The following is a 26,150-nucleotide window of genomic DNA, read 5'->3' on the forward strand; positions in this document are numbered from 1 at the left end:
TCTTTCCCACTGCTTTACCCGCCACAGATACTTAGGTGTGAGCAACAGGTTAGGACTGTGTTAGTGCTTTACCCGCCACAGATGCTTAGGTGTGAGCAACAGGTGAGGACTGTGTTAGTGTGAATTGCTGTGTCTTGGCCTTGGGTGCTCTGTACCAGACATTTAACGGCATTAACTGTAACATCCAGACACTAGTTCTTACCATCCAAGTACCCTTCCACATCAAATATAACATGAAATGCACATTTCTTGCTAAAGAAAACTTGCATGAAGGTCAGGAACTGTGGATCGTTTCCTTTGGAGGGAGTAACTCTTGATGCATCTCAGATTGTAGCCGAGACTCCCAGATGTTCTAAAACAGCTCATCCGAACCATGGAGTAGAGCCTCTGAGAAAGTGTCATTGTTCTGAACTTCCGGGGGCCTTTGGCTTTGTGTCTGCTGAAGTTCACACATAGAGACCTGGTATACCTCAGGTATGAACAATGTAGGATATAGACCCCTGGAACATTGCAGTGCTTTGCAATTTCTTATTTTGGCAGGGTCTTTCACTTATGGTAAGTGATTTTTAAACCTTTACCCCTTGAGGTTTGTGAGGAATTGTTGCAAAGTATTGATTTCTAAACTCAGGATGGTATAATATGTTAGCTTGGAAGGTGGCAAAGTCTGTGTTGGTGGGAGATGTTTTTAAGCAAGTTGGGTCCTTAGGTAATGTTCCTAATTTTAGATTTTAACAAGTTTCTGTTTCCCAGTCTGTAAGATGAGGATGATAACCTCTACTGATACTGAGAATCAAATGAAGAAAATAGTAGTTGCTACTACTTGACTTGTAGGATAAGTGTGTTTACATCATGCTTTCATAAAGCCATAATCCAAAAATAAATGGTCTGGTGTATTGAAGAGAATTATTTTATCATGAGCTTCTTCTGAAGGCGGTTCTTTGATAAAAGCCATGTGAAAGAAAATGGTTAAGGTTTTATTATGTTTTCCTTAGCAAAAGGTTGCAAGTGAATCAATGAGTTGATTTTTCCAGATTTCCCAGGTTTCACTTTAGTTCTGGTCCTGTTTATTAAAGTATTTCTTGTCTTGAACTTCCTAATTGGTTTGGATGGAAAATGATTGCTTGAAATTTGAAAAGCGATTTTTCGTGTACCTACAGTTTGAGAAGAGGTATGTAGTATCTTCCTTCTTCTTTTCCTGAAAACAGGATATCATTCTTCTTTGCCGTGTTCATCTTGCTCTTTTCAAAATAGTGACTTTGAGCGCCCCACGACCTTTACACTTCAAGAAGACATCCCCAGGAAAGTAAATACTTAATATTTACTTGGGTACCTTTGGTGCTACCCTTTGAGAGTAACTTAAATACATACTCACTGGGGCTCTAGGACAGACACTTCTGCAGTAAATGCAGGTTCCCAGTCGGTCCAGTCCCTGGGCTGCTTCCTCCCTTGAAGTGACATGGAAGCCACACAGGTTTTTCTTGGAGATTGGACAATTTTCCTCCCAATCACCTTCACCTTGTCTTCTTTGTTAATGCTGACTCTGAAAACAAGATTTTTGTGAAGCAGAATTTTAGTTCCAGTAGTAAGATTCAAGGCACGAACGGAGGTTGGAGGAGCAAGTGGGTGTTGATTGCTTCAAGACTCAGGTGGAAGTCCAGTTCTGTCTGCTGCTGCTAAGTCACTTCAGTCGTGTCCGACTCTGTGCGACCCCATAGACGGCAGCCCACCAGGCTCCCCCGTCCCTGGGATTCTCCAGGCAAGAACACTGGAGTGGGTTGCCATTTCCTTCTCCAACGCATGAAAGTGAAAAGTGAAAGGAAAGTTGCTCAGTCGTGTCTGACTCTTCGTGACCCCATGGCCTGCAGCCTACTATGCGGCTCCTGCAGCCTACCAGCCTCCTCCGTCCATGGGATTTTCCAGGCAAGAGTACTGGAGTGGGGTGCCATTGCCTTTTCCGCCAGTTCTCCCTGACCAGCTCCAAATGTGATGCTGAAGAGCTGAGCCCTTTCAGGCCTCATCCCTTGTGATGAATCATATCTTTACAGAGGAATTTTTTTTTCTTCTTACCAGAACAGTTCCACTGAGGTGTAAGGGTTTCTATAGAAAGGCTTTTACTTTTGCATTCCTTGAGCTTAAAGGATGACTATTTTATGAGATTTTTTTATGAGCCACTCTTTTTTCTTTTAATGTAGAAGACATTTTAAGTGTACACATAACCCCTAGGACAGTAGAAGCAAGTTAATTTTGAAGACCATGTAAAGATGGAATACCATGCAATATTCATTATATCAGTTTGTTCAAATATGTACATGTTCATGTGTGTGTGTGTGTGTGTGTGTGTGTGTGTGTGTGTGTGTTTGCTCAGTTAGTTCTGATTCTTTGCGACCCCAGGGATTGTAGCCCACCAGGTTTCTCTGTCCCTGTTCACACCAGAATGAAAAGAAAGCCAAGCCTCACTGTAAAAGCAGGTTTTTAAAATAAAAATATAGTATTTCTTTATTAACCGATTTATTAACTACCTTATGGAACAGTCTTGTTTTGATTTTTTTTCTTTTGCTGCTTTCTGAAAAAGTAATACAGTTGTTGAAGTTTCTAAGCCAAAAAAGAACTTGAAGAACTGGGAGGCTCGGGCCCCTTATTTCCAGAGCTGTGACTACAGGTCCCCACCTACCCCCATTCCCTTTGGTAAATGTGGCAAAGGAATTTTCACCTTTTATAATCAAAATGAAGAAAGTGGATTTTTTTGTTTGCTTGTGGATTTGTTTAATCATTGATGCTAAGTATTGCCTGATTGAGATATAAAAAAGTTTCTGTTCTCTGTATTTGTTCATGTTGGCAATAGTGTATGTTATATAAAGACTATAAAACTTTTCATAAGCCTTTATATTTCGAGATCTTCATTTAAACATAATTGGAATATGTGGCATAAACCTTGTATCATTATTTAATAAACTGGAATAATATTTAAAAGAAGACCACATTTCTAACTCATCAGTGATAGATCATTTTCCTGGGTTAGAATCAGAACTAGAACTTCTAGAACTAATACCCAAAAAAGATGTCCTTTTCTTTATAGGGGACTGGAATGCAAAAGTAGGAAGTCAAGAGATACGTAGAGTAACAGGCAAATTTGGCCTTGGAATACAAAACGATGCAGAGCAAAGGCTAACAGAGTTTTGCCAAGAGAACGCTTCTTGATGAAAAATTTGTCTTTAAACTCAACATTCAGAAAACTAAGATCATGGCATCTGGTCCCATCACTTCATGGCAAATAGATGGGGAAACAATGGAAACAGTGACAGACTTTATTTTTGGGGGCTCCAAAATCACTGCAGATGGTGACTGCAGCCATGAAATTAAAAGACACATGCTCCTTGGAAGAAAAACTGTGACCAACCTAGACAGCATATTAAAAAGCAGAGCCTTTACTTTGCCAGCAAAGGTCTGTTTAGTCAAACCTATGGTTTTTCCAGTATTTGTGTATGGATGTGAGAGTTGGACTATAAAGAAAGCTGAGTGTCGAAGAATTGATGCTTTTGAACTGTGGTGTTGGAAAAGACTCTTGAGAGTCCCTTGGACTGCAGGGAGATCCAGCCGGTCTATCCTAAAGGAAATCAGTCTGGAATATTCATTGGAAGGACTGATGCTGAAGCTGACAGTCCAATCCATTGGCCACCTGATGCAAAGAGCTGACTCATTTGAAAAGACCCTGATCCTGAGAAAGATTGAAAGTGGGAGGAGAAAGGGATGATGTAGGATGAGATGATTGGATGGCATCACCGACTCGATGGACATGAGTTTGAGTATGCTTCGGGCGTTGGTGAGGGATAGGGAAGTCTGGTGTGCTGCAGTCATGAGGTTGCAAAGAGTTGGGACACGACTGAGTGACTGAACTGAACTGAAAATCAGAAATCTGAGATCAGCATACTGCAGTTATCTTATTTACTTCTTGTCTGAGACTTAACTTTCATAAAACAGTATGGTTCTTTTTGTAAAAAGTTACTTATTTGGCTGCCTTGGGTCTTAGTTGTGGCATGTGGAATCTTTTGTTGTGGGGCACAGACTGTCTCATTGTGGCAAGTGGGCTTGGTAGTTATGGCACATGGACTTATGATCTGTGGCATATGGTACTTTAGTTCCTATAGCAGGAATTGTCCTTGTCCCCCGATTTGCAGAGTGTATTCTTAACCAGTGGACCACCAGGGAAGTCCCAACAATATAGTTCTTTTTCATGCTGACTAGACTGCAGAAGAAAGTTTTTAAAATATTCATGCTATCCTTGAATTTCAGATTAAGATGTTTGGGAGGTTTTCATTTTGAGATGACAGATATCTGTTAGATTAAGTGTTATGAATGTCAGGAACCTACAGATGCCTTGTGTTGACTATTGGTTGGCCTATAATTAGCCTTTGTTAAGGAGTTAATACATACCCTTCAAAAGATTTTTATTCTGAGAAGGCAGCTACCCAGCTGGCAGAAGCTCATTCTCTCTTTTCTCAAAACACAATCCCTATGTTTCATGAGGCTGGCAGGTGATGCTTTGGCAGAATAAGAGAGCCAAGTAAGGGAGCCTGGCTCCCCTTTGCTCTTTGAAGCAAATAAGGAACATTGATGGAATATGAAATTGGTTCTAGAAATGCACCTTAAAATGAAGATGATGAAAGTATTTAAGTTTGGCAACAGATAAGTACCAGTGGCACCGGTGGGATGTTTCTGTGACTTCCTGATTTAACTTAGAAATACTTTGTATTCCTTTTAGGATCATTGCCATTTGCAATTTTTTTTTTTTTTGCATAATTGGTATTTTCTATTTAAGTTTGTTAGCACTGCTCTGGGACTTAGTGATTGTAAGTATGATTTAAAATCAAAAGCTTTCTTTGTCATTTCCAGTAACAGTTATCACTTCCCTTCCTTTGTCCATATTTCTCCTTTCCACCATGTTAGTAGAACAAATATGTTCAAATATTTGAATTCATGTCTTATTCTTCACCTCCATTGTTATCTTAATAATATATCTGCCTCCTGACTGTGTCCTCAAGAATAAATCAGGATAGCACTCCCCAAAGTTCTCTACCTCTGTAAGTCTTCACCTCTAAAATTTCTTAACCTAAATTCCCTATCCCTCTTTCATCAAACTCTTAGGGAGTGATATGTTGTAATGAAAAGATATCCTTTTCAGTGTTATATTACCTTTTCCTTTGCAATGGGTGAGACTCACTGATCTGGAAAGTTGTTTGTTGAATGGGAAGTGATTGACTCTGATTTTCTGATTCTTGGAACTTTCCTCTAGAACTCATCTACACCTCTACTAATTTCTCATAGCTAAATGGAGCTGACAGACTAGGGTTGAGCCCATTCTCTTGTTATACTTAATCTAGAGAAGTTTATTAATCCTGATGACTATGGCGAAAATAAGGAGACAAATCTAAGATAAAGGACAAATTAGTGAGTTGGAAGATCATATTTAGAAACTGTTCTCATAAGAGGAAGGAATATAGGCAAAATAAGAAGCTTAAGAGACAAGTTAAGAAATGGAAGGTAAAAGAAGTTTCTTTTTCCCTAAGACTAGAACAAGGCTGCCTGCTTTTAGCACTTTAATTCAGTATAATATTGGAAGTTCTAGCCAAAGCAGCTAGGCAGAAAAAAGAAATGATAGGCATCCAAATTCTAAGGGAAGAAGTAAAATTACCTCTGTTTAAGATGACATGATCTTACAAGTGGAAAACCTTAAAGATTCCATAGTAAAACCATTAGAGTTAATAAAAGAAGTCAACAATGTTGCAGGATACAAAATCAAGCAACAAAAGTCAAGTGCCCTTCTATACACTAGTAATGAGCAATCCAAAAATAAAATTAAGACAATAATTCCTTTGCTGTAGCATCAAGGAGAATAAAATACTTAGGAATAAATTTAACCAAGGAGGCAAAAAACATGTACATTGAAAAGTACAAAACATTACTAAGAGAAATGAAAAGAATATCTAAATACATGGAAAGATAGCCCATATCTGTGGATTGAAAGATTTAATGTTATTAAGAGGACAGTGCTGCCCAAAGTGATCTGTAGATTCAGTGCAATCCCTATCAAAATTCCAAGAACATTTTTTTGCAGACATAGGACAGACTATTCTAAATTTATATGGAATCTCGTGGGATTCCAAATATCCAGAACAGGCTTGAAAAAGAAGGGAAAGATTGCCATTGCATATCTTGATTTGAAAACTTGATATCAAGCTATAGTAATCAAAACAGTGTGGTTCTGGGATATGAACAGACATACAGATCAGTGGAGCAAATTACAGGGTCTAGAAATAAACCTTCAAATATATGGCCAGATGATTTTCCACAAGGATGCTAACACCATTCAGTGGGCAAGAGTCTTTTCAGCAAGTGGTGCTGGGAAAATTGAATAACCATATGCAAAAGGGTTAAATTGGATTCTTATGTTGTTGTTGTTTAGTCCCTAAGTTGTGTCCAACTCTCTTGCAACCCCGTGGACTGTCTCCCTCCAGGCTCCTCTGTCCATGGGATTTCCAAGGCAAGAATACTGGAGTGGGTTGCCATTTCCTTCTCTGGGGGATCTTCCTGTCCCAGGGACCGAACCTATGTCCCCTGCATTGGCAGGTGGGTTCTTTACCACTGAGCCACTAGGGAAGCCCAAAATATTAACTCAGAATGGATCAAAGACAACTGTAGTATTGTGATTTACAATAAACATATATTTAATCTTCATCCTGTTTCTGGCACAGAACTCCTAAAACTCTTGGAATTTTCTAAGTGAGAAGAGCCCCCAAAGTGTTTTTGATATGTTAATGGTGTGACTTGGAAAGCCCTTCAGTAACCAGCTGATGGTGGCTGGTTGCTGGGGGAACTAACCAGGTGATTAGAAGGTTGGAACTTTGGCACCCACCGCTAACCCCAGACAAGCTGGGAGGGAAGAGGGGCCAGAAATTGCATTCAGTCACCAGTGACCAGTGATCATGCCTAATTAATGAGGCCTCCATAAAAACCCCAAAGGACAAGTTTGGAGAACTTCTGGGTTGGTGAACCAGAACGCTTCCACGTGCTTGGTCTCAAACTCCACTGGGACAGGAGCTCTTGTGTTTGGTACCGTGACCTGTGTATCTTCTCACCTGGCCGTTAATTTGTCTCTGCTGATATCCTTTGTAATAAACTGTAGAATCTAGTGCGTAAACTGATTCCTGAACTCTGTGAACTATTCTAGCAAAGTAATTGAAACCAAGGAGGGGGTCATGACCAAGACCAAGTGACCAAGCGAAGTCGCTCAGTTGTGTCCGACACTTTGCGACCCCATGGACTGTAGCCTACTACGCTCCTCCATCCATGGGATTTTCCAGGCAAGAGTACTGGAGTGGATTGCCATTTCCTTCTCCAGAGGACCTTCCCGACCCAGGGATTGAACCCAGGTCTTCCGCATTGTAGGCAGACGCTTTACCGTCTGATCCACAAGGGAAGTCCATCTAGCAAAGTAATTGAAACCAAGGAGGGGGTCATGAGAACCCATTTAATAGCCAGTTGGTCAGAAGCACCAGTAATAGACTGGACTGTGACTGGCATCTGAAGTAGGGGCAGTCTTGTGGGACTGAGCTTGACCCATGGAGTCTGATGCTGTCTCTAATAAGAGTGTCAGAGTTGAGTGTGTCTGATACCCATTCAGTCTCTTACAGAACGGAGTTAATTGCTTGGTTGTGAGGAAGAAATCCACACAAATTAGAATAGGTGTAGACCCAGAATGACTTTCAGGTGTGAGGGTTTAAAACTGTAAAACTCTCAGAAGGAAAGGTAGGGGAAAATTTCCATGACATTAGATCTGACAATGATTTTTTGAAATGACGATAAAATACAGGCAGCAGAAGAGAATATAAATAAGTTAGACTTCATCCTAAGAAACCTGTATGCAGGACAAGAAGCAGCAGTTAGAATTGGATGTAGAACATCAGACTGGTTCAAAATTGGGAAAGGAGTACGTCAAGGCTGTATATTGTCACCCTGCTTATTTAACTTATATACAAAGTACGTCATGAGAAATGCTGGGCCGGTTGACTCATTAGCTGGAATCAAGATTGCTGGGAGAAATATCAACAACCGAAGATAGGCAGATGACACCACACTTATGGCAAAATGTGAAGAGAAACTAAAGAGCTTGATGAAAGTGAAAGAGGAGAGTGAAGAAGTTGGCTTAAAATTCAACGTTCAGAAAACTAAGATCATGGCATCCAGTTCCATCACTTCATGGCAAATAGATGGGGAAACAATGGAAACAGTGACAGACTTTATTTTGGGGGGCTTGAAGATCACTGCAGATGGTGACTGCAGCCATGAAATTAAAAGACTCTTGCTCCTTGGAAGAAAAGCTATGACCAACCTAGACAGCATATTAAAAAGCAGAGCCTTTACTTTGCCAGCAAAGATCCATCTGGTCAAAGCTATGGTTTTTCCAGTAGTCATGTGTGGATGTGAGAGTTGGACTATAAAGAAAGCTGAGTGTCGAAGAATTGATGCTTTTGAATTGTGGTGTTGGAGAAGACTCTTGAGAGTCCCTTGGACTGCAAGGAAATCCAACCAGTCCATCCTAAAGGAAATCAGTCCTGAATTTTCATTGGAAGGACTGATGCTGAAGCTGAAACTCCAATACTTTGGCCACCTGATGCAAAGAGCTGACTCACTAGAAAAAACACCTTGATGCTAGGAAAGATTGAAGGCGGGAGAAGGGGACAACAGAGGATGTGATGGTTAGATGGCATCACTGACTCAATGGACATGAGTTTGAGCAAACTCTGGGAGATGGTGAAGGACAGGGAAGCCTTGTGTGCTGCAGTCCATGAGGTCGCAAAGAGTGGGACGTGACTTAGCTAATGAACAGCAACATCAAAAATAAAAGTTGTTTACTTTAAAGGAAATTCACTATCAAGTGACTAAAAAGACAATTCAGAATGGGAGAAAAGATTTGCAAATTGTGTGTTTGATAAAAGATTAATATAGTGAATACATAAAAACAACTCAGCAACAAAAAGCAAGTCAGATCAAAAATGGGAAAAAAGACTGGAATAAATATTTCTCCAAAGAAGATATGCAGATGTCCAGTAAACACATGAAGAAGCATGCTTAACATGACTAGGCATTAGGGAAATGTAAATCAAAATCACAACATAGAGACTTGCCTGGTGGTCTTATGGTTGAGAATCCGGCTGCCAGTGCAGGGGACACAGGTTCGATCCCTGATCCAGAAAGATCCCACATGCCATGGGACAGCTAAGCCTCTGCACCACAAATACTGAGCCAATGCCCTGAGCCCATGTTTGCACCCCAGAGCTCGTGCTCCACAACAAGAGAAGCCACTGCAGCGACAAGCCCACACAGCACAACTAGAGAGTAACCCCCACTTGCTGCAACTAGAGAAAGTCTGAGCACAGGAACAAGACCCAGCACAGTCCCCTTCCCCCCAGAAAAAATTAATCACATGAGTTACCCTTTTACATCCATTGTGTTGGCTATTACCCACACAGAAAAAGAAAGTACATAAAATAACAAGTGTTACATTAACAAATTGAAAGATAAAAACTATATGATTATCTCAATAGATGCAGAGAAAGCCTTCGACAAAATTCAACATCCATTTATGATCAAAAACCCTACAGAAGGCAGGCATAGAAGGAACATACCTCAACATAATAAAAGCCATGTGTGATAAACCCACAGCAAACATTATCCTCAATGGTGAAAAATTGAAAGCATTTCCCCTAAAGTCAGGAACAAGACAAGGGTGCCCACTCTCACCACTACTATTCAACATAGTTTTGGAAGTTTTAACCACAGCAATCAGAGAAGAAATAAAAGGAATCCAGATTGGAAAAGTAGTAGTAAAACTCTCACTGTTTGCAGATGACATGATCCTCTACATAGAAAACCCTAAAGACTCCACCAGAAAATTACTAGAGCTAATCAATGAGTATAGTAAAGTTGCAGGATATAAAATTAACACACAGAAATCTCTTGCATTCCTGTACACTAACAATGAGAAAATGAAAAGAGAAATTAAGGAAACAATTCCATTCACCATTGCAATGAAAAGAATAAAATACTTAGGAATATATCTACCTAAAGAAACAAAAGACCTATATATAGAAAACTATAAAACACTGATCAAAGAGGACACAAATAGATGGAGAAATATACCATGTTCATGGATTGGAAGAATCAATATAGTGAAAATGGGTATACTACCCAAAGCAATCTACAGATTCAATGCAATCCCTATCAAGCTACCAATGGTATTTTTCAGAGAACTGGAACAAATAATTTCACAATTTGTATGGAAATACAAAAAACCTCAAATAGCCAAAGCAATCTTGAGAAAGAAGAATGGAACTGGAGGAATCAACCTGCCTGACTTCAGGCTCTACTACAAAGCTACAGTCATCAAGACAGTATGGTACTGGCACAAAGACAGAAATATAGATCAATGGAACAAAATAGAAAGCCCAGAGATAAATCCACACACCTATGGACACCTTATCTTTGACAAAGGAGGCAATAATATACAGTGGAGAGAAGATAATCTCTTTAACAAGTGGTGCTGGGAAAACTGGTCAACCACCTTTAAAAGAATGAAACTAGATCACTTTCTAACACCATACACAAAAATAAACTCAAAATGGATTAAAGATCTAAATGTAAGACCAGAAACTATAAAACTCCTAGAGGAAAACATAGGCAAAACACACTCTGATGTAAATCAGAGCAGGATCCTCTATGGCCCACCTCCCAGAGTAATGGAAATAAAAGAAAAAATAGACAAATGGGACCTAACTAAACTTAAAAGCTTTTACACAATAAAGGGAACTATAAGCAAGGGGAAAAGACAGCCTTCAGAATGGGAGAAAATAATAGAAAATCAAGCAACTGACAAAGAATCTCAAAAATATACAAGCAACTGCTGCAGCTCAATTCCAGAAAATTGAGCATGGTGTTCTGTCTTGATGAAGGGATGGCAGTTTATCAAATAGAAAGGAAATGTCACAATAGAAAGTGCAGGAAAAGCAGTGGACAAATTGTAAGTCATCAATTAAAAAGCAGAAACTGATGATTCAATAAAAAAGTCAGCTGCATTTTTTTTTTATAGGAAATAGTCTTAAATAATTTAAAGCTATATAAGAGAGGGACATGGATAGGACATATATAAAGATTAAGGATATGTGGGTTATATTTGTGGATAGTTACCATATTAGAAATTACAGCTGAAAAATTGTGGACTGATCTGGTGGTCCAGTGGTTAAGACTCCACACTTCCAGTGTAGGGGGCACAGGTTCCATCCCTGGTTGGGGAACTATGATCCCACATGCCACATGGTACTGCCAAAAATAAAAACTTTACTGATTAATTTAAAAATAGCAATATATACCTTTTATAGGTTAACAGAAGTAATATTTTTATGAAGAGTCTTACTGAACAACATAGGAATTTAGTGAGAAGAATGTTTGCAAATTTCTTTAATGAGTGATTTAATAGACTGTACTTAGAGTCTCTAACCTGCTGTTATAATACACTCTGTTGCAATATGTTCTTATTGAGGGTACATGAGGAGAATCCTGGGACCATGTGGATCTTTTGTGTGGGGATCCCTCAGAGGTCCTGAGATCATACTTTACAACCTGCTTTTTCCATGCAAGTTTCTTTATCACCTTGACTCCCTCCAGTTCGGTGACGTCGTGTTGATCTTGTAGTTTACTGCTGTCCGCTTTCCCTCCCACCTTTCATTTCTGCTTTTGTTATTTCCCACCCTACATTCAAGTCGAGTTTAAGGCTGATCTTCATGTCTTTCACTGACGACTCTAGTTTCAATGACTCTTCTCTTTGGCAAATACAGTTAGTTTCACATGGTTGGTGCTTAAGTTTTCTTGTGTTCTCTTTCCAGCTACATTATAAAGCTCCTTTAAAATAGGGACCCTAAAAATTGAAAAGATAAAACAAGAGTTTCTCCTTACATTAAGTGTTAGGTGTAGAAAGTAATACTTGTTGGTTGATAGGCAGTAGCACTGTCCAGGAAAGCAAATAATAGATCACAAACTCTTTTCTGGTCTTAAATGGCTTATTGGAAAACCATGGTGTCTTCCCCATTACCTGCTACATGGTTATGCTTTTGGTGTTGCAATTAATATTTCTTTTAAGAGCTCTTGTGTAATTAAAACTATCTTCAATGGAGGCTTATTGATCTTATAAGCCACTCACTGATTTATTTTCTTGCCATTTCAGAAAAAAGCCAAAGGACAAGAGCTATTTGATCAGATTATGTACCACTTGGACCTTATTGAAAGCGACTATTTTGGACTGAGATTTATGGATTCAGCACAAGTAGCGGTGAGTATCTGGTTTTTGGAGGCTTTAAAATGGGGACAGAAATGGAAAATGTCAGATGATGTTCTCAGTGCTGGAAGGTTACATATACTTAAATGTCTTCTTTTTTCCTGTAATTTTCTCGGAATAACCTGAAGTGCTTATTATTATTTTAAAAAAGGTTTAACCCTAAGCCACATTCCCAGAGCATGTTCTCTGCAAATGAGGCTTGGAAATCTCAACCACTGGATTGGTCTTAAGCAGACTAGAGTGAACTCTGTGTGAGGAAATGGGAGTTTTTTGGGCTCTTGGGTGAATGATAGAAGTTCCTAGTTTGCAATTAAGGTGAATATTGAACTAAAATATTCCTAATATCTCTTCCAGCTCTGTGATTCTCTGTCTGTAAATAGATGATCTTTGATGTGCATTTTAGGTGAGAGAACAGTGTATATAATAGGATAGGAAGTTGGGGGCTTTTCAAAGAATTTGTCCAGTATTTGAAAAAAAGTAGTCACTAAGATTGGAAGATGAATCAGTGGCCACATCATCCACACTGAGCTGCAGAAGTGTTAATAATAAATTGGCAGTATTCTCTAATAATTGGGATTAGGGCTTTTTCAGTCAGGGAGGTTATATTTTGCTTTAGGAAGTTTTACATAGGAATATTATGTAGGATTGTTTGGAGTGGACAGAGGTGAAAGTTAGAGTCAGTGCAAACATTTTGGGGATAAAAGTGATACTAAGGTCTAGAGTAGGGCATTCACAGGGGTGGGGGCCAGAAGAGGGATATCAGGACGTTGAGCCTTGTGTTTTGGACATCTGTGATGGTGTTTCTGTGTTTAGTGACACAATAACCGCAGTGTTTAGAACCATAGGAGCAATATATATTTTATAAGAATCTCAAGTTCCTTTCGAGTGGGTCTGTGTGTGTTTGTTTGTGTGTGAGGGGGTGATATGGTCTGATTGATAAATTAACTGGAATACCTCTATGAGATACTTCACAGAACCGACATTTCTTGGAGATGAACTCCTAGACTGGTTTTACAGAGCATCTTCAGTAAATGTACCGCTGTTAATAATGTCAGCTTCACTTGTTTTCTCTCATTTCCCCTGTACCTCAATTTAAAAAAAACATGAGCATTTATTTACAGGGAATTGGTTAGGTAAATTTTGATACATCTTTACAATGGAATATCTGCAGCTTATTAAAAATGGTGATTTTTAAGTTTGCTAATTGACATGAATGATGTAAAAATTAAAAAGATTTATAAAATAACTTAACTCTCTATAGAATTCTCCAGGTAAGAATACCAGAGTGGTAGCCATTCCCTTCTCCAGGCGATCTTCCCAACCTAGGGATCAAACCTGGGTCGCCTGCATTGCAGGTGGACTCTACTACTTGAGCCACCAGGGAAACATATAAAATAACTGAATTTTTCTATTTTTAAGGAATCCTGAGTTTATGTTCACACATAAACATGAAAAAATTTGAAAAGCTATTTTCTCTAGTTTGAGTTCTGATCTCTGGATGGATGTTGTATAAGAGGCATTTCTCGTATTTCTTCCTGTTAATCTTATTTCTTTTCTATTAAACGAAATCCACTAAGGGTAGGAAATGAATTTTAGTTACTTCTGTTATCCAGTATGTATTAAGTAATAAACTAGACTGTTTATTGTATTTAACTCTGGTCTGCTACTTAGTTTGATACAGGGTTGGTTGACTATTGAGTTTAATATCATTAAACTCTCATCTCCAGAGTCTTACATTCAGATGAAACAACAAATGATTTGGGGGGTAGATAGTTTGTACAGCTTCCTGTTTTTTTGAGGAGTCAATATTAGGTTTTAGGTACTTTCTTTCTGTTTCTTAACATATTTAAGTAATTACAAGAAGAAACAGACATGCAGCTGTTCCTAAATTGCATTATTTGTTCTTTGCTAATATCAGTACTTACTGAATTACTAGATCCTGTAGTTTATTCTCTCATTTGATTCACACAGTTATAACAAATGTCTGGTAAAGCCAGCATTAGAACTTGTAATCCCTACTCTTTTTAGTTTTAGTTTATGCCTCCCAATGCACAGAAATCTAGGCATTAAGATTAAATTTAAATAGGCTTACATTTTCCAGTCTCTACTCTGGCCAAATACTGTGTGAATTAAACTGTAACAACAATAATTGGGAAATTAAAGCTATTAAAAATCAACTCTAGACAACACTTTAAATATTCTTAAAGTGTTGACTCACTTCATTCCATAACAGTCTTAGGACATAAGTAAACAGAGAGATAGATGACTGTCAGTTGTTTATAGTGTGGCCAGATTTAACCCCAAAAGTAAACAAAATTGATACTTGACAAACAATTCAGTTTATCAGAAGATAGTGAACTTAGTAGATCATGTGGCTTTTTTGGTGAGGATCATCTGTGTAAACTAAGTTAACCCGTGGTTTCCGTAACTATTTATCATACTTCCTTTGTTGACATAACTATGAAGTCTAAAGGGAGTGAGGGTGAAAAAGAGCCAAGGAATTACATGCTACAGTTGGATATGTGGCATGTCCATATTTGTAAAATTAATGTGTTAAAATTTAGTTTATTGATCATTTTAGATCAGTCCAAGATACGTATGATTAGAATTATGCATTCATTAAGGAGATAGTCAAAGTAAATTGATGAGGTCATAGTTCACTTTTCTTCCTGTGTAATCAGATGAGTTTGCTGTTTTTTAAGTTACTTTTGATTGCACTAACTCACTTTAATTGAAATTCAGTAGTACATTTACAGAAAAGTTGCAAGAATAATATAAGTATTTATTTTTCTGGAATCATTTGAGAGAGAGTTACAAGTATGATGTCCCATTTCACTTGAATTTCCTACAGACAAGCATGTTCTCCTGCACAACTCAATATAGTCATCAAAATCAGGAAGTTATTGTGACATTACCACTATCTAATCTTCAGACCCCATTCAAATTATGCCTGAGAGTGTCATTTATAGCCAGAGGTTCACTGTTACCAGTTGCTCCCCATTCCTCCTCCCGACAGCTCCTGGCAAATGCTATCTTCCTGTTTGTGTGAATTTGCCCATTTTGAGACTTTCATAGAAATGGAATCATGTAATTTGCGGCCTTTTGAGTCTGCATAATGTTTTCAAGGTTCATTTATATTGTAGCATATATCAGTACTTGATTCTTAACAGCTGAATAATAATCTACTGTATGGCTATACCACAGTTTTATTCGTTCACTGATACACATTTAGGTTTATTCATTTTTGGCTGTTATAAATAACACTGCTGTGAAATTTGCACTGAAGTTTTTGCACTCAACATAACTCTTAAATTCTTTTGGATATGCATCTAGGAGTGGAACTACTGGATTATAAGGTAACTTTATGTAGAAGTTTTTGAGGAACTGCGAAATTGTTTTCCATAGTGACTGTACCATTCTGCCTTCCTATCAGCAGTGTATAAGGGTTCCAATTTCTACATGTCCTCACCAACATGACATTCTCCCTTCTTTTTTTTTAAAGATCCCTCCCTTTTTTTTACCCCCAAAGTGTATTTATTTGGCTGTTTTGGGCCTTATTTGCGTCATGTGATGTTTGGACTCTCTACTTATGGCATGTGGGCTCCAGAGCTGCCCCATAACTTGTGAGATCCTAGTTCCTTGACCAGAAATGGACCTGCATCCCCTGCATTGCAAGGCAGACTCTTAACCAGTCAAGTCCTCCCCTTCTTTTTGATTCTGATCATACCAGTTGGTATGGAGTGGTCTCATTGTAGTACTGATTTGCACTTCTCTGATAGAAAAGATATGTGAGCATCTGTTCATGTGCTTGTTAATCGTGTATATCTTCTTTGGATAAACGTCTGTTCAGACTTCTTATCCGCTTGAAATTCACTTATTTCCTTCTTATTGAGTTGTAAGAGTTAAACTGTTACCTAGTCCATAGTCACAAACATTTATACATATTTTTTTCTTTATCCATTTGGAGTTAATTTTGTTATAAGCTCTAAAGTAGGGAGTCAAACTTCATTCCTTTACATGTGAATGCATGTGTATATCCAGTGATCCTAGAAACACTTTTTGAATGGTCTTGGCACACTTACTGAAAGTCATTTGAGCACAGATATTTGTTTTTTTTCCCTGGGTTCTGAGTTCTGTTACATTCATGTATATGTTGATTCTTATACCAGCACCACATTGCCTTCATGTGGTGAAGTAAGTTTCAAACTTACTTACTTTGTAGCAAGTTTGAAAATTGGGAAATGTGAGTCCTTCAATTTCATTCTTCTGTTTTAAGATTGTTTTGGCTGTTCTGGGTCACTCATAGTTCCATACATATTTTGGATCAGCTTGTCTATTTCTGCAAAGAGGGCAGTTGGGAGTTTTGACGAGAATTGCACTGAATCTGTGTATCTGTTTGGGAAGTATTGTCATCTTAACAATTGTTAAGTCTTACACATGGATTATGTTTTTATATTTCTTAATAGTTTATAGTTTGTTTACACATCTTTCATCTCCTTGGCTAAACTTACTCATAAACATTTTATTCCTTTGATGTTATTGTAATATGTAATTTTTTAAATATCATTTTGGATTTAGTTTGGATTCTAGTGTATAGAATCCATTTTTGTAGATGTTTCTTATATCTTACAACTTTACTGAACTTGTGTATTAGTTTTTTTGTGTTTTATGTATAAGATCATGTTATCTGCAAAAAAAGGATAGTTTTAACTTCTTCCTTTTTAATCTGAATGCCTTTTATTCTTTTTTCTTTTCACTTATCTCTTTTTCTTGCCTAAGTACCCTGGCTTGAACATTTAGTAAAATGTTGAATAGAAGTGTTAAGGGTAGACATTGTTGTCTCATTCTTGATCTTATCGGGAGTGTTCAGTATTTCATCATCAAGTATGATGTTACCTGTGGGATTTTTCTAGATGCCCTTTATTGTTTTATCATGAAATGGTGTTGGGTTTTGTTAAATGCTTTTTATGCATCTGCTGAGAGGATCATAAGGTGTATTTCTTGTATTCTGTTAATATGATATATTACATTGACCATATTTGATGGTATGTTGAATCATTGTTGCATTTCTGGGATAAATCTCACTCGTGGTGTAAAATTCTTTATATATGTTGCTTGCTTTGATTTTGTTGAGTACTTCGATGTCCATATTCATAAGGGATATTGGTCTATAGTTTTTTTGTGTTTTCTTTCCTTGTGCTACCTTTGGTTTCAATAAGAGAAGTACTGGCATCAGAATGAGTTGGAAAGTCTTCTTTCTTCTATTTTTTTGAGGCTCTCATGAAGGATTGGTATTAATTCTTACTTCAACACTCGGTAGAATTCACCAGTGAAGCCCTGGGCTTTTCTAGAGCTTTTTGATTAGTGACTCGGTCTCTTTACTTGTTACAGGTATATTCAGATTTTCTGTTTCTTCAGTTTTTAAACCAGGCAACTTTAGAGAGCCAAAGGTGGGCTTACTGGATGAGAGGTTGGGATAATAGGAGTAAACCAGGATTATTCTGGCATACTAGGATTTGTTGTTAAATCGCTAAGTTTTGTCCCACTCTTTGTGATCCCATGGACTGTAGCATGCTGGGTTTCCCTGTCCTTCACTATCTCCCAGAGTTTCTCAAACTCATGTCCATTGAGTCAGTGATGCTATTCAACCATCTCATCTTCTGTTGTCCCCTTCTCCTTCTGCCCTCAGTCTTTCCCAGCATCAGTGTCTTTCCCAATGAGTCGGCTCTTCACATCAGGTGGCCAAAGTATTGGAGCTTCAGCTTCAGCATTAATCCTTGCAATGATTATTCTGGGTTGATTTCCCTTAGGATTGGCTGGTTTGATCTTCTTGCCATTCAAGGGACTCATAAGAATCTTGTCCAGCACCACAATTTGAAAGCATCACTTCTTTAGCACTTAGCCTTCTTTAGGGTCCAACCTTCACATCCATACATGACTGCTGGAAAAACCATAGCTTTGACTATATGGACCCTTGTCAGCAAAGCAACACCATCTTTTTAATACACCATCTAGGTTTGTCATAGCTTTCCTTTCAGGGAGCAAGCATCTTTTAATTTTGTGGCTGCAGTCACTGTCCACAGTGATTTTTGAGCTCAAGAAAATAAAATCTGTCACTGTTTACACTTTCCCCCCATCTATTTGCCACGAAGTGATGGGACCAGATGTCATGATCTTTGTTTTTTTGAACGTTGAATTTTAAGCCAACCTTTTCACTGTCCTCTTTACCTTCAAGAGGCTCGTTAGTTCCTCTTCACTTCTTGCCATTAGGGTGGTGTCATCTATGTATCTGAAATTGTTGATATTTCTTTTGGCAATCTTGATTCCAGCTTGTGATTCATCCAGCCCAGCATTTCATGTGATGTATTCTGCATATAAACAAGGGAACGATATACAGCCTTGACCTACTCCTTTCCCAATTTTGAGCCAGTCAGTTGTTCCATATAAGGTTCTGTTATGTCTTGACCCCATACCAGTTTCTCAGGAGACAGGTAAGGCAGTCTGGTTGGTATTCCCATATTTAAGAACTTTCCACAGTTTGTTGTGATGGAAGCACAAGCTGGAATCAAGATTGCTGGGAGAAATATCAGTAACCTCAGATATGCAGATGACACCACGCCTTATGGCAGAAAGTGAAGAAGAACTAAAGAGCCTCTTGATGAAAGTGAAAGAGGAGAGTGAAAAAGTTGGCTTAAAGCTCAACATTCAGAAAACGAAGATCATGGCATCTGGTCCCATCACTTCATGGCAAATAGATGGGGAAACAGTGGCTGACTTTATTTTATTGGCTCCAAAATCACTGCAGATGGTGACTGCAGCCATGAAATTAAAAGACGCTTACTCCTTGGAAGGAAAGTTATGACCAACCTAGACAGCATACTAAAAGCAGAGACGTTACTTTGCCAACAAAGGTCTGTCTAGTCAAGGCTGTGGTTTTTCCAGTGGTCATGTATGGATGTGACAGTTGGACTGTAAAGAAAACTGAGTGCTGAAGAATTGATGCTTTTGAACTGTGGTGTTGGAGAAGACTCCTGAGAGTCCCTTGGACTGCAAGGAGATCCAACCAGTCCATCCTAAAGGAGATCAGTCCTGTGTGTTTGTTGGAAGGACTGATGTTAAAGCTGAAACTCCAGTACTTCGGGCACCTGATGCAAAGAGCTGACTCATTTGAAAAGACCCTGATGCTGGGAAAGATTGAAGGCAGGAGGAGAAGGGGACGACAGAGGATGAGATGGTTGGATGGCATCACTGACTCAATGGACATGGGTTTGGGTAGACTCTGGCAGTTGGTGATGGATAGGGAGGCCTGGCATGCTGCAGTTCATGGGGTCACAAAGAGTTGGACACGACTGAGTGACTGAACTGAACATAATCAAAGGCGTTAGCGTAGTCAATGAAGCAGAAGTAGATGTTTTTCTGGAATTCTCTTGCTTTCTCTGTGATCCAATAAATGTTGGGAATTTGATCTCTGGTTCGTCTACCTTTTCTAAACCTATCTTGTACACCTGTAAGTTCTTTGTTTATCTACTACTGAGCTTAGCTTGAAGAGTTTTAAGCATAACCTTACTGGCATGCGAAATGAATGCCATTGTATTGTAGTTTGAACATTCATGGATCACATCCTTGTTGTGGCAAAAGAGCTTGTGTAACTCAGTGAAGCTATGAGCCATTACATGCAGGGGTACCCAAAGTGAACATGTCATAGAGGAGACTTCAGACAAAGTGTAGTCCACTGGAGGAGGAAATAGCAAACCACTCCAGTTTTCTTGTTGTGAGAACCCCATGAACAGTATGAAAGGGTAAAAGGATATGATACTGGAAGATGAACTCCCCGAGGTCGGAAGGTTCCGTATGCTCCTGGGGAAAAGCAGAGGGCAATTACTAATAGCTCCAGAAAGAATGAAGTGCCTGGGCGAACGCAGAAATGGCACTCAGTTGTGGATGTATCTGGTGGTGAAAGTAAAGTCCAATGCTGTAAACAACAATATTGCATACTAGGATATACGGTTACCCTTGTTTTAGTTGACTGCACAGTACTGCCCCATCTTCTGTTTTCAGATGTAAACTTAATTTAGTATCCTTTTATATAGTGTAATGATGATCTTAAACCATAAGTTATGGTGATGAAGCCTGTGGATGCTTTCTCTAGAAACAGGCATGTACACATAACCTGATGTGCACATATATAGGTAATTCAGGTATTCCTGAAGCCCACATATGGACTCTTGTTTAGTAACTCTTTTTTAGTAAATAAATAACCTGTATTTTAAAGAAAAGCAGATGGTGGTATTCATTTCCATGATTTTTCTTCAAGTCTTTTTTTTTTCCAAGTCTTTATGATAATAGTATGTTTGAAAGTTTATTATCTTTTTTTACTGTTGGTGAAACCTTGTTACAAAATCTCATTGTGTGACTCTATAAGTTTATGGTAATTTAATATTTCTTGATGAACAATTTAGGGAAACTTTCTTCTATGAAAATGACAGGATATGTCTGCCTTATGACAGCAGTACTGCCAATATTGATGGTTTTAAAAAATGATAATTTGGTAATTTTATTGTACAATAGAACTTTCCAGTGTGTAAGTAATATATCTTAAGCCAGGCAAGAAAGAATTATTATTTTGTTACTAAGTGGTTTTAGGTCAGTACAGTAAGAATTTGCCAAATTTGAGAAAAATAACTGTAACAATTAGTTGTTAATTAATTCAGTTAGTGGTAACCATTTGCCAGAGAACATGTATGATTTATTTTGAAGGAATAATACTCAGTCTTGAAATGTCTGCAGGAATCAGGAGAACAAAAGAGAAAGAAGATGTCATGCATATTAAAGAATGAGAGTTTTATTTACTTCTAAGAAGAACAGGATTTCTCTTTTTTAGAATTGTACTGTATGCTTGATATGTTTCTTTTTTTTATTTAAAAAACTTTTTAAAAACTTGTATTTTTTAATTGAGAGATAATTGCTTTACAGAATTTTTGTTGTTTTCTGTCAAACATCAACATGAATCAGCCACAGGTGTATGTATGTCCCCTCCCTCTTGAACCTCCCTCCCATCTCCCTCCCCATCCCACTCCTCTAGGCTGATACAGAGACCCTGTTTGAGTTTCCCAAGACATCCAGCAAATTTCCATTGGCTATTTTACATATGATAATGTAAGTTTGCCTGGTGCTCTGTCCATACATCTCACCTCTCCTCCCTTCTCCGCGTGTCCATAAGTCAGATATCTGTCTGTTTCTCATTTGCTGCCTTGCAAACAAATTGATTGGTATCATCTTTCTAGATCCCATATATATGCATTAGTATATGATACTTGTCTTTCTCTTCTGATTTACTTCACTCTGTATAATAGGTTCTAGGTTCATTCACCTCATTTAGTTCAGTTTAGTTCAGTTGCTCAAGTCGTGTCCGACTCTTTGTGACCCAGTGGACTGCAGCACGCCAGGCCTCCCTGTCCATCACCAATTCCCGGAGCTTGCTCAAACTCATGTTCATCGAGTCAGTGATCCCATCCAACCATCTCATCTTCTGTTGCTCCCTTTTCCTCCCACCTTCAGTCTTTACCAGCATCAGGGTATTTCCCAGTGAGTCACTTCTTCCCGTCAGGTGGCCAGAAGATTGTAGTTTCAGCTTCAGCGTCAGTCCTTCCAGTGAATATTCAGGACTGAGTTCCTTTAGGATGGACTGGCTGGATCTCCCTGCAGTCTAAGGGACTCTGAAGAGTCTTCTCCAACACCACAATTCAAAAGCATCGATACTTTGGTGCTCAACTTTCTTTATGGTCCGACCTTCAGATCCATATACCACTACTGGAAAAAGCATAGCTTTGACTAGACAGACCTTTGCTGGCAAAGTAATGTCTCTGTTTTTTAATATGCTGTCCAGGTTGGTCATAGCTTTTCTTCCAAGGAGCAAGTGTCTTTTAATTTCATGGCTGCAATCACCATCTGCAGTGATTTTGGAGCCCCCCAAAATAAAGTCAGCCACTGTTTCCACTGTTTCCCCATCTATTTGCCATGAAGTGATGGGACCGGGTGCCATGATCTTAGTTTTTTGAATGTTGAGTTTTAAGCCAACTTTTTCACTCTCCTCTCTCTTTCATCAAGAGGCTCTGTAGTTCTTCTTTGCTTTCTTCCATAAGGGCAGTGTCATCTGTATATCTGCGGTTATTGATATTTCTCCCAGCAATCTTGATTCCAGCTTGTGCTTCATCCAGCCCAACATTTCTCATGATATACTCTACATATAAGTTAAATAAGCAGGGTGACAGTGTACATCCGTGACATACTCCTTTCCCTATTTGGAACCAGTTTGTTGTTCTGTGTCCAATTCTAACTGATCATGATGTTCTCATCACCAGCCTAGAGCCAGACATCCTGGAATGTGAAGTCAAGTGGGCCTTAGGAAGCCTCACTATGAACAAGGCTAGTGGAGGTAATGGAATTACATTTGAACTATTTCAGATCCTAAAAGATAATGCTGTGAAAGTGTTGCACTCAGTATGCCAGCAAATTTGGAAAACTCAGCAGTGGCCACAGGACTGGAAAAGGTTCGTTTTCATTCCAATCCCAAAGAAAGGCTATGCCAAAGAATGCTCAAACTACTGCACAATTGCAGTCATCTCACACGCTAGTAATGCTCAAAATTCTCCAAACCAGGGTTCAATAGTACGTGAATTGTGAACTTCCAGATGTTCAAGCTGGATTAAGAAAAGGCAGAGGAACCAGAGATCAAATTGTCAACATCTGCTGGATCATCGAAAAAGCAAGAGAGTTCTAGAAAAACATCTACTTCTGCTTTACTGACTATGCCAAAGCGTTTGACTGTGTAGACCACAACAAACTCTGAAAAATTGTTAAAAGAGATGGGAATACCAGACCACCTTACCTGCCTTGTGAGAAATGTGTATGGAGGTCAAGAAGCAATAGTTAGAACTCGACATGGAACAACCGACTGATTCCATATAGGAAAAGGAGTACATCAAGGTTGTATATTGTCCCCCTGCTTATTTAACTTATATGCAGAGTACATCATGTGAAATGCTGGGCTGGATGAAGCACAAGCTGGAATCAAGATTGTAGGGAGAAATATCAGTAGCCTCAGATACGCAGATGACACCACCATTATGGCAGAGAGCGAAGAAGAACCAAAGAGCCTCTTGATGAAAGTGAAGAGGGGAGTAAAAAAGTTGGCTTAAAACTCAACATTCAGAAAACTAAGATCATGGCATCTGGTCCCGTCACTTCATGGCAAATAGACTTGGAAACAGTGATAGATTTTATTTTGGGGGGCTCCAAAATCACTGCAGATGGTGACTGCAGCCATGAAATTAAAAGACTCTTGCTCCTTGGATGAAACGTTATGGCCAACCTAGACAGCATGTTAAAAAGCAGAGACATTACTTTGCCAGCAAAGGTCTGCCTAGTCAAAGCTATGGTTTTTCCAGTAGTCATGTATGGATGTGAGAGTTGGACTATAAAGAAAGCTGAGCACCGAAAAATTGATGCTTTTGAACTGTGGTGTTGGAGAAGACTCTTGAGAATCCCTTGGACTGCAGGGAGATCAAAGCAGTCTATCAAAGCAGTCTATCCTAAAGAAGATCAGTCTTGAATATTCATTGGAAAGACTCATGCTGAAGCTGAAACTCCAATCCTTTGGCCACCTGATAGAACTGACTCCTTAGAAAAGACCTTGATGCTGGGAAAGATTGAAGGCAGGAGGAGAAGGGCACGACAGAGGATGAGATGGTTGGATGGCATCACCAACTCAGTGGACATGAGTTTGAGTAAATTCTGGGAGCTGGTGATGGACAGGGAGGCCTGGCATGCTGCAGTCCATGGGGTCGCAAAGAGTCGGACATGGCTGAGGGACTGAACTGAACTGTTGTTCCCATTTCCAGTTCTAACTGGACATTCTAATTGTTTCTTGACTTACATACAGATTTCTCAGGAGGCAGTTAAGGTGGTCTGGTATTCCCATCTCTTGAAGAATTTTCCAGTTTGTTGTGATCCACACAGTCAAAGGCTTTGGCGTCATCAGTAAAGCAGAAGTAGATGTTTTTCTGAAACTCTTTCTTTTTCGATGATCCAACAGATGTTGGCAATTCTAATTCACCTCATAAGAACTGACTCAAATGTGTTTTCCTTTTATTGATATGTTTTCTTTTCCCATTTTTTGATGGATTCAGAGAGAAAAACACTGACATGTTGATAAATTGTAGCTGACAAGTAGCCATCTGTTGATTTGTAGAGGAACTGTGGTGAAGTAGGGAACATATCACTTTCCCCTCAAAAAAGGAATTGAAGGGGCAGATACCACCTATCTCTAGCCATTTTTTGTGAAATAGCTTTGCTGGATCTTCAAGTATTAATATTTTAAGAGAAGTTAGAGATCCATTTTTTAGAGTAAATCTTTCATTTTTAAAAACACTGGTTAAATTTTAAAAAACAATGTGACTGATGAAAGAAATCAGAAGTGGGCTGAATAAATGGAGAGTCATACTGTGTGCATGGCTTAGAAGACTTGGCAAAGTAATAATTTCTTCCCTAGTTGATATTCAAGTTTAATGCCATTTGTGTCAAAATTTCAGAAAATCCTTTGTAGATACTGACAAAATTATTTGAAAACTTACATGAAAAGCCACAGGATCTAGAATACCTAGAAAACAATTTTGAAAAAGAAAAATAGTGGGAAGAATGCCTCTATTTAGCTTCAGGACCTGTAACTGCTGTAAATAGGATTGTGTGGTATTGGCAGAACCACAGACACATAGATCAATGAAACAAAATAGGGAGCTCTGCATGAGTATGGCCAGGCAACTGATTTTTAAGATACCCAGTGTAATTCAGTCAAAGAACGGTAGTCTTAATAATTGTGCTGGAGCAATTGGATATCAAGCAAAAATATGAACCCTGACCTAAACCATATACCTGTATAGAAATTAACTCAGAAATAGTGTACATTAGCATAAGATGTAAAACTATAAACTTAGAAATATATGAGAACAGCTTTGAGACCTGGGGCTTGGAGAAGAGTTATTAGGCATGATACCCAAAACATGATCATTTTTAATCAATAAAATGGATTTTATAAAAATTGAAACATTTTGCTTTTCCCCAAAGAGGATATATACAGATAGCAAATAAACACACAAAAAGATGTTACGCATCCCTTGACATCAGGGAAATGTAAAGAAGACTTTGGTGAGATGTCATCACTATACATCTTTGAGTACAGCTAAAATAAAAAGTTACGATAACTCTAAATGCTTATGAAGATGTGGAGAAACTGGATCTCTCAAACATTGGTTTTGGGAGTGGTACAGCCAGTATGAAAAATAGTCTGGCAACTTCTTAAAAAGATAAACTTACATATGACTTAGCAATTGTATGTGTGGTCACTTATTTCAGAGAAAAGACTTATTTCTTTACAAAAACCTGTGCATGATTGTTCATGACAGCTTTATTAGTAATAGCAAAAAACTTGAAAAAGCCAGTGTCCTACAGTAAGTTAATGATTAAAGAAGCTGTGACACATTCATACCTTGGAATACTGCTCAGCAATAGAAAACAAGAAATCTGTTGACACATACAATTTGGATGGATTTCAAGGGCATTATCGGAGAAGGCAGTGGTACCCCACTCCAGTACTCTTGCCTGGAAAATCCTATGAACGGAGGAGCCTGGTAGGCTGCAGTCCATGGGGTCGCTAAGAGTCGGATACGACTGAGCGACTTCCCTTTCACTTTTCACTTTCATGCATTGG

General features: G+C 38.6%; 1 protein-coding gene across 1 annotated transcript in view; it reads left to right on the top strand.

Annotated features, from left to right (window-relative positions):
- The window catches only part of EPB41L5 (erythrocyte membrane protein band 4.1 like 5), a 155,703-nt gene that overhangs the window by 9,865 nt on the left and 119,688 nt on the right, over positions 1–26,150 (top strand). The window contains exon 2 of the mRNA XM_052659770.1: positions 12,275–12,379. Coding sequence (XP_052515730.1) covers positions 12,275–12,379 — 105 coding nt within the window. The remainder of the gene's footprint in view (positions 1–12,274; positions 12,380–26,150) is intronic.

Source organism: Budorcas taxicolor, chromosome 2 (assembly GCF_023091745.1).
Source record: "Budorcas taxicolor isolate Tak-1 chromosome 2, Takin1.1, whole genome shotgun sequence".
Classification (NCBI taxonomy): Eukaryota; Metazoa; Chordata; class Mammalia; order Artiodactyla; family Bovidae; genus Budorcas; species Budorcas taxicolor.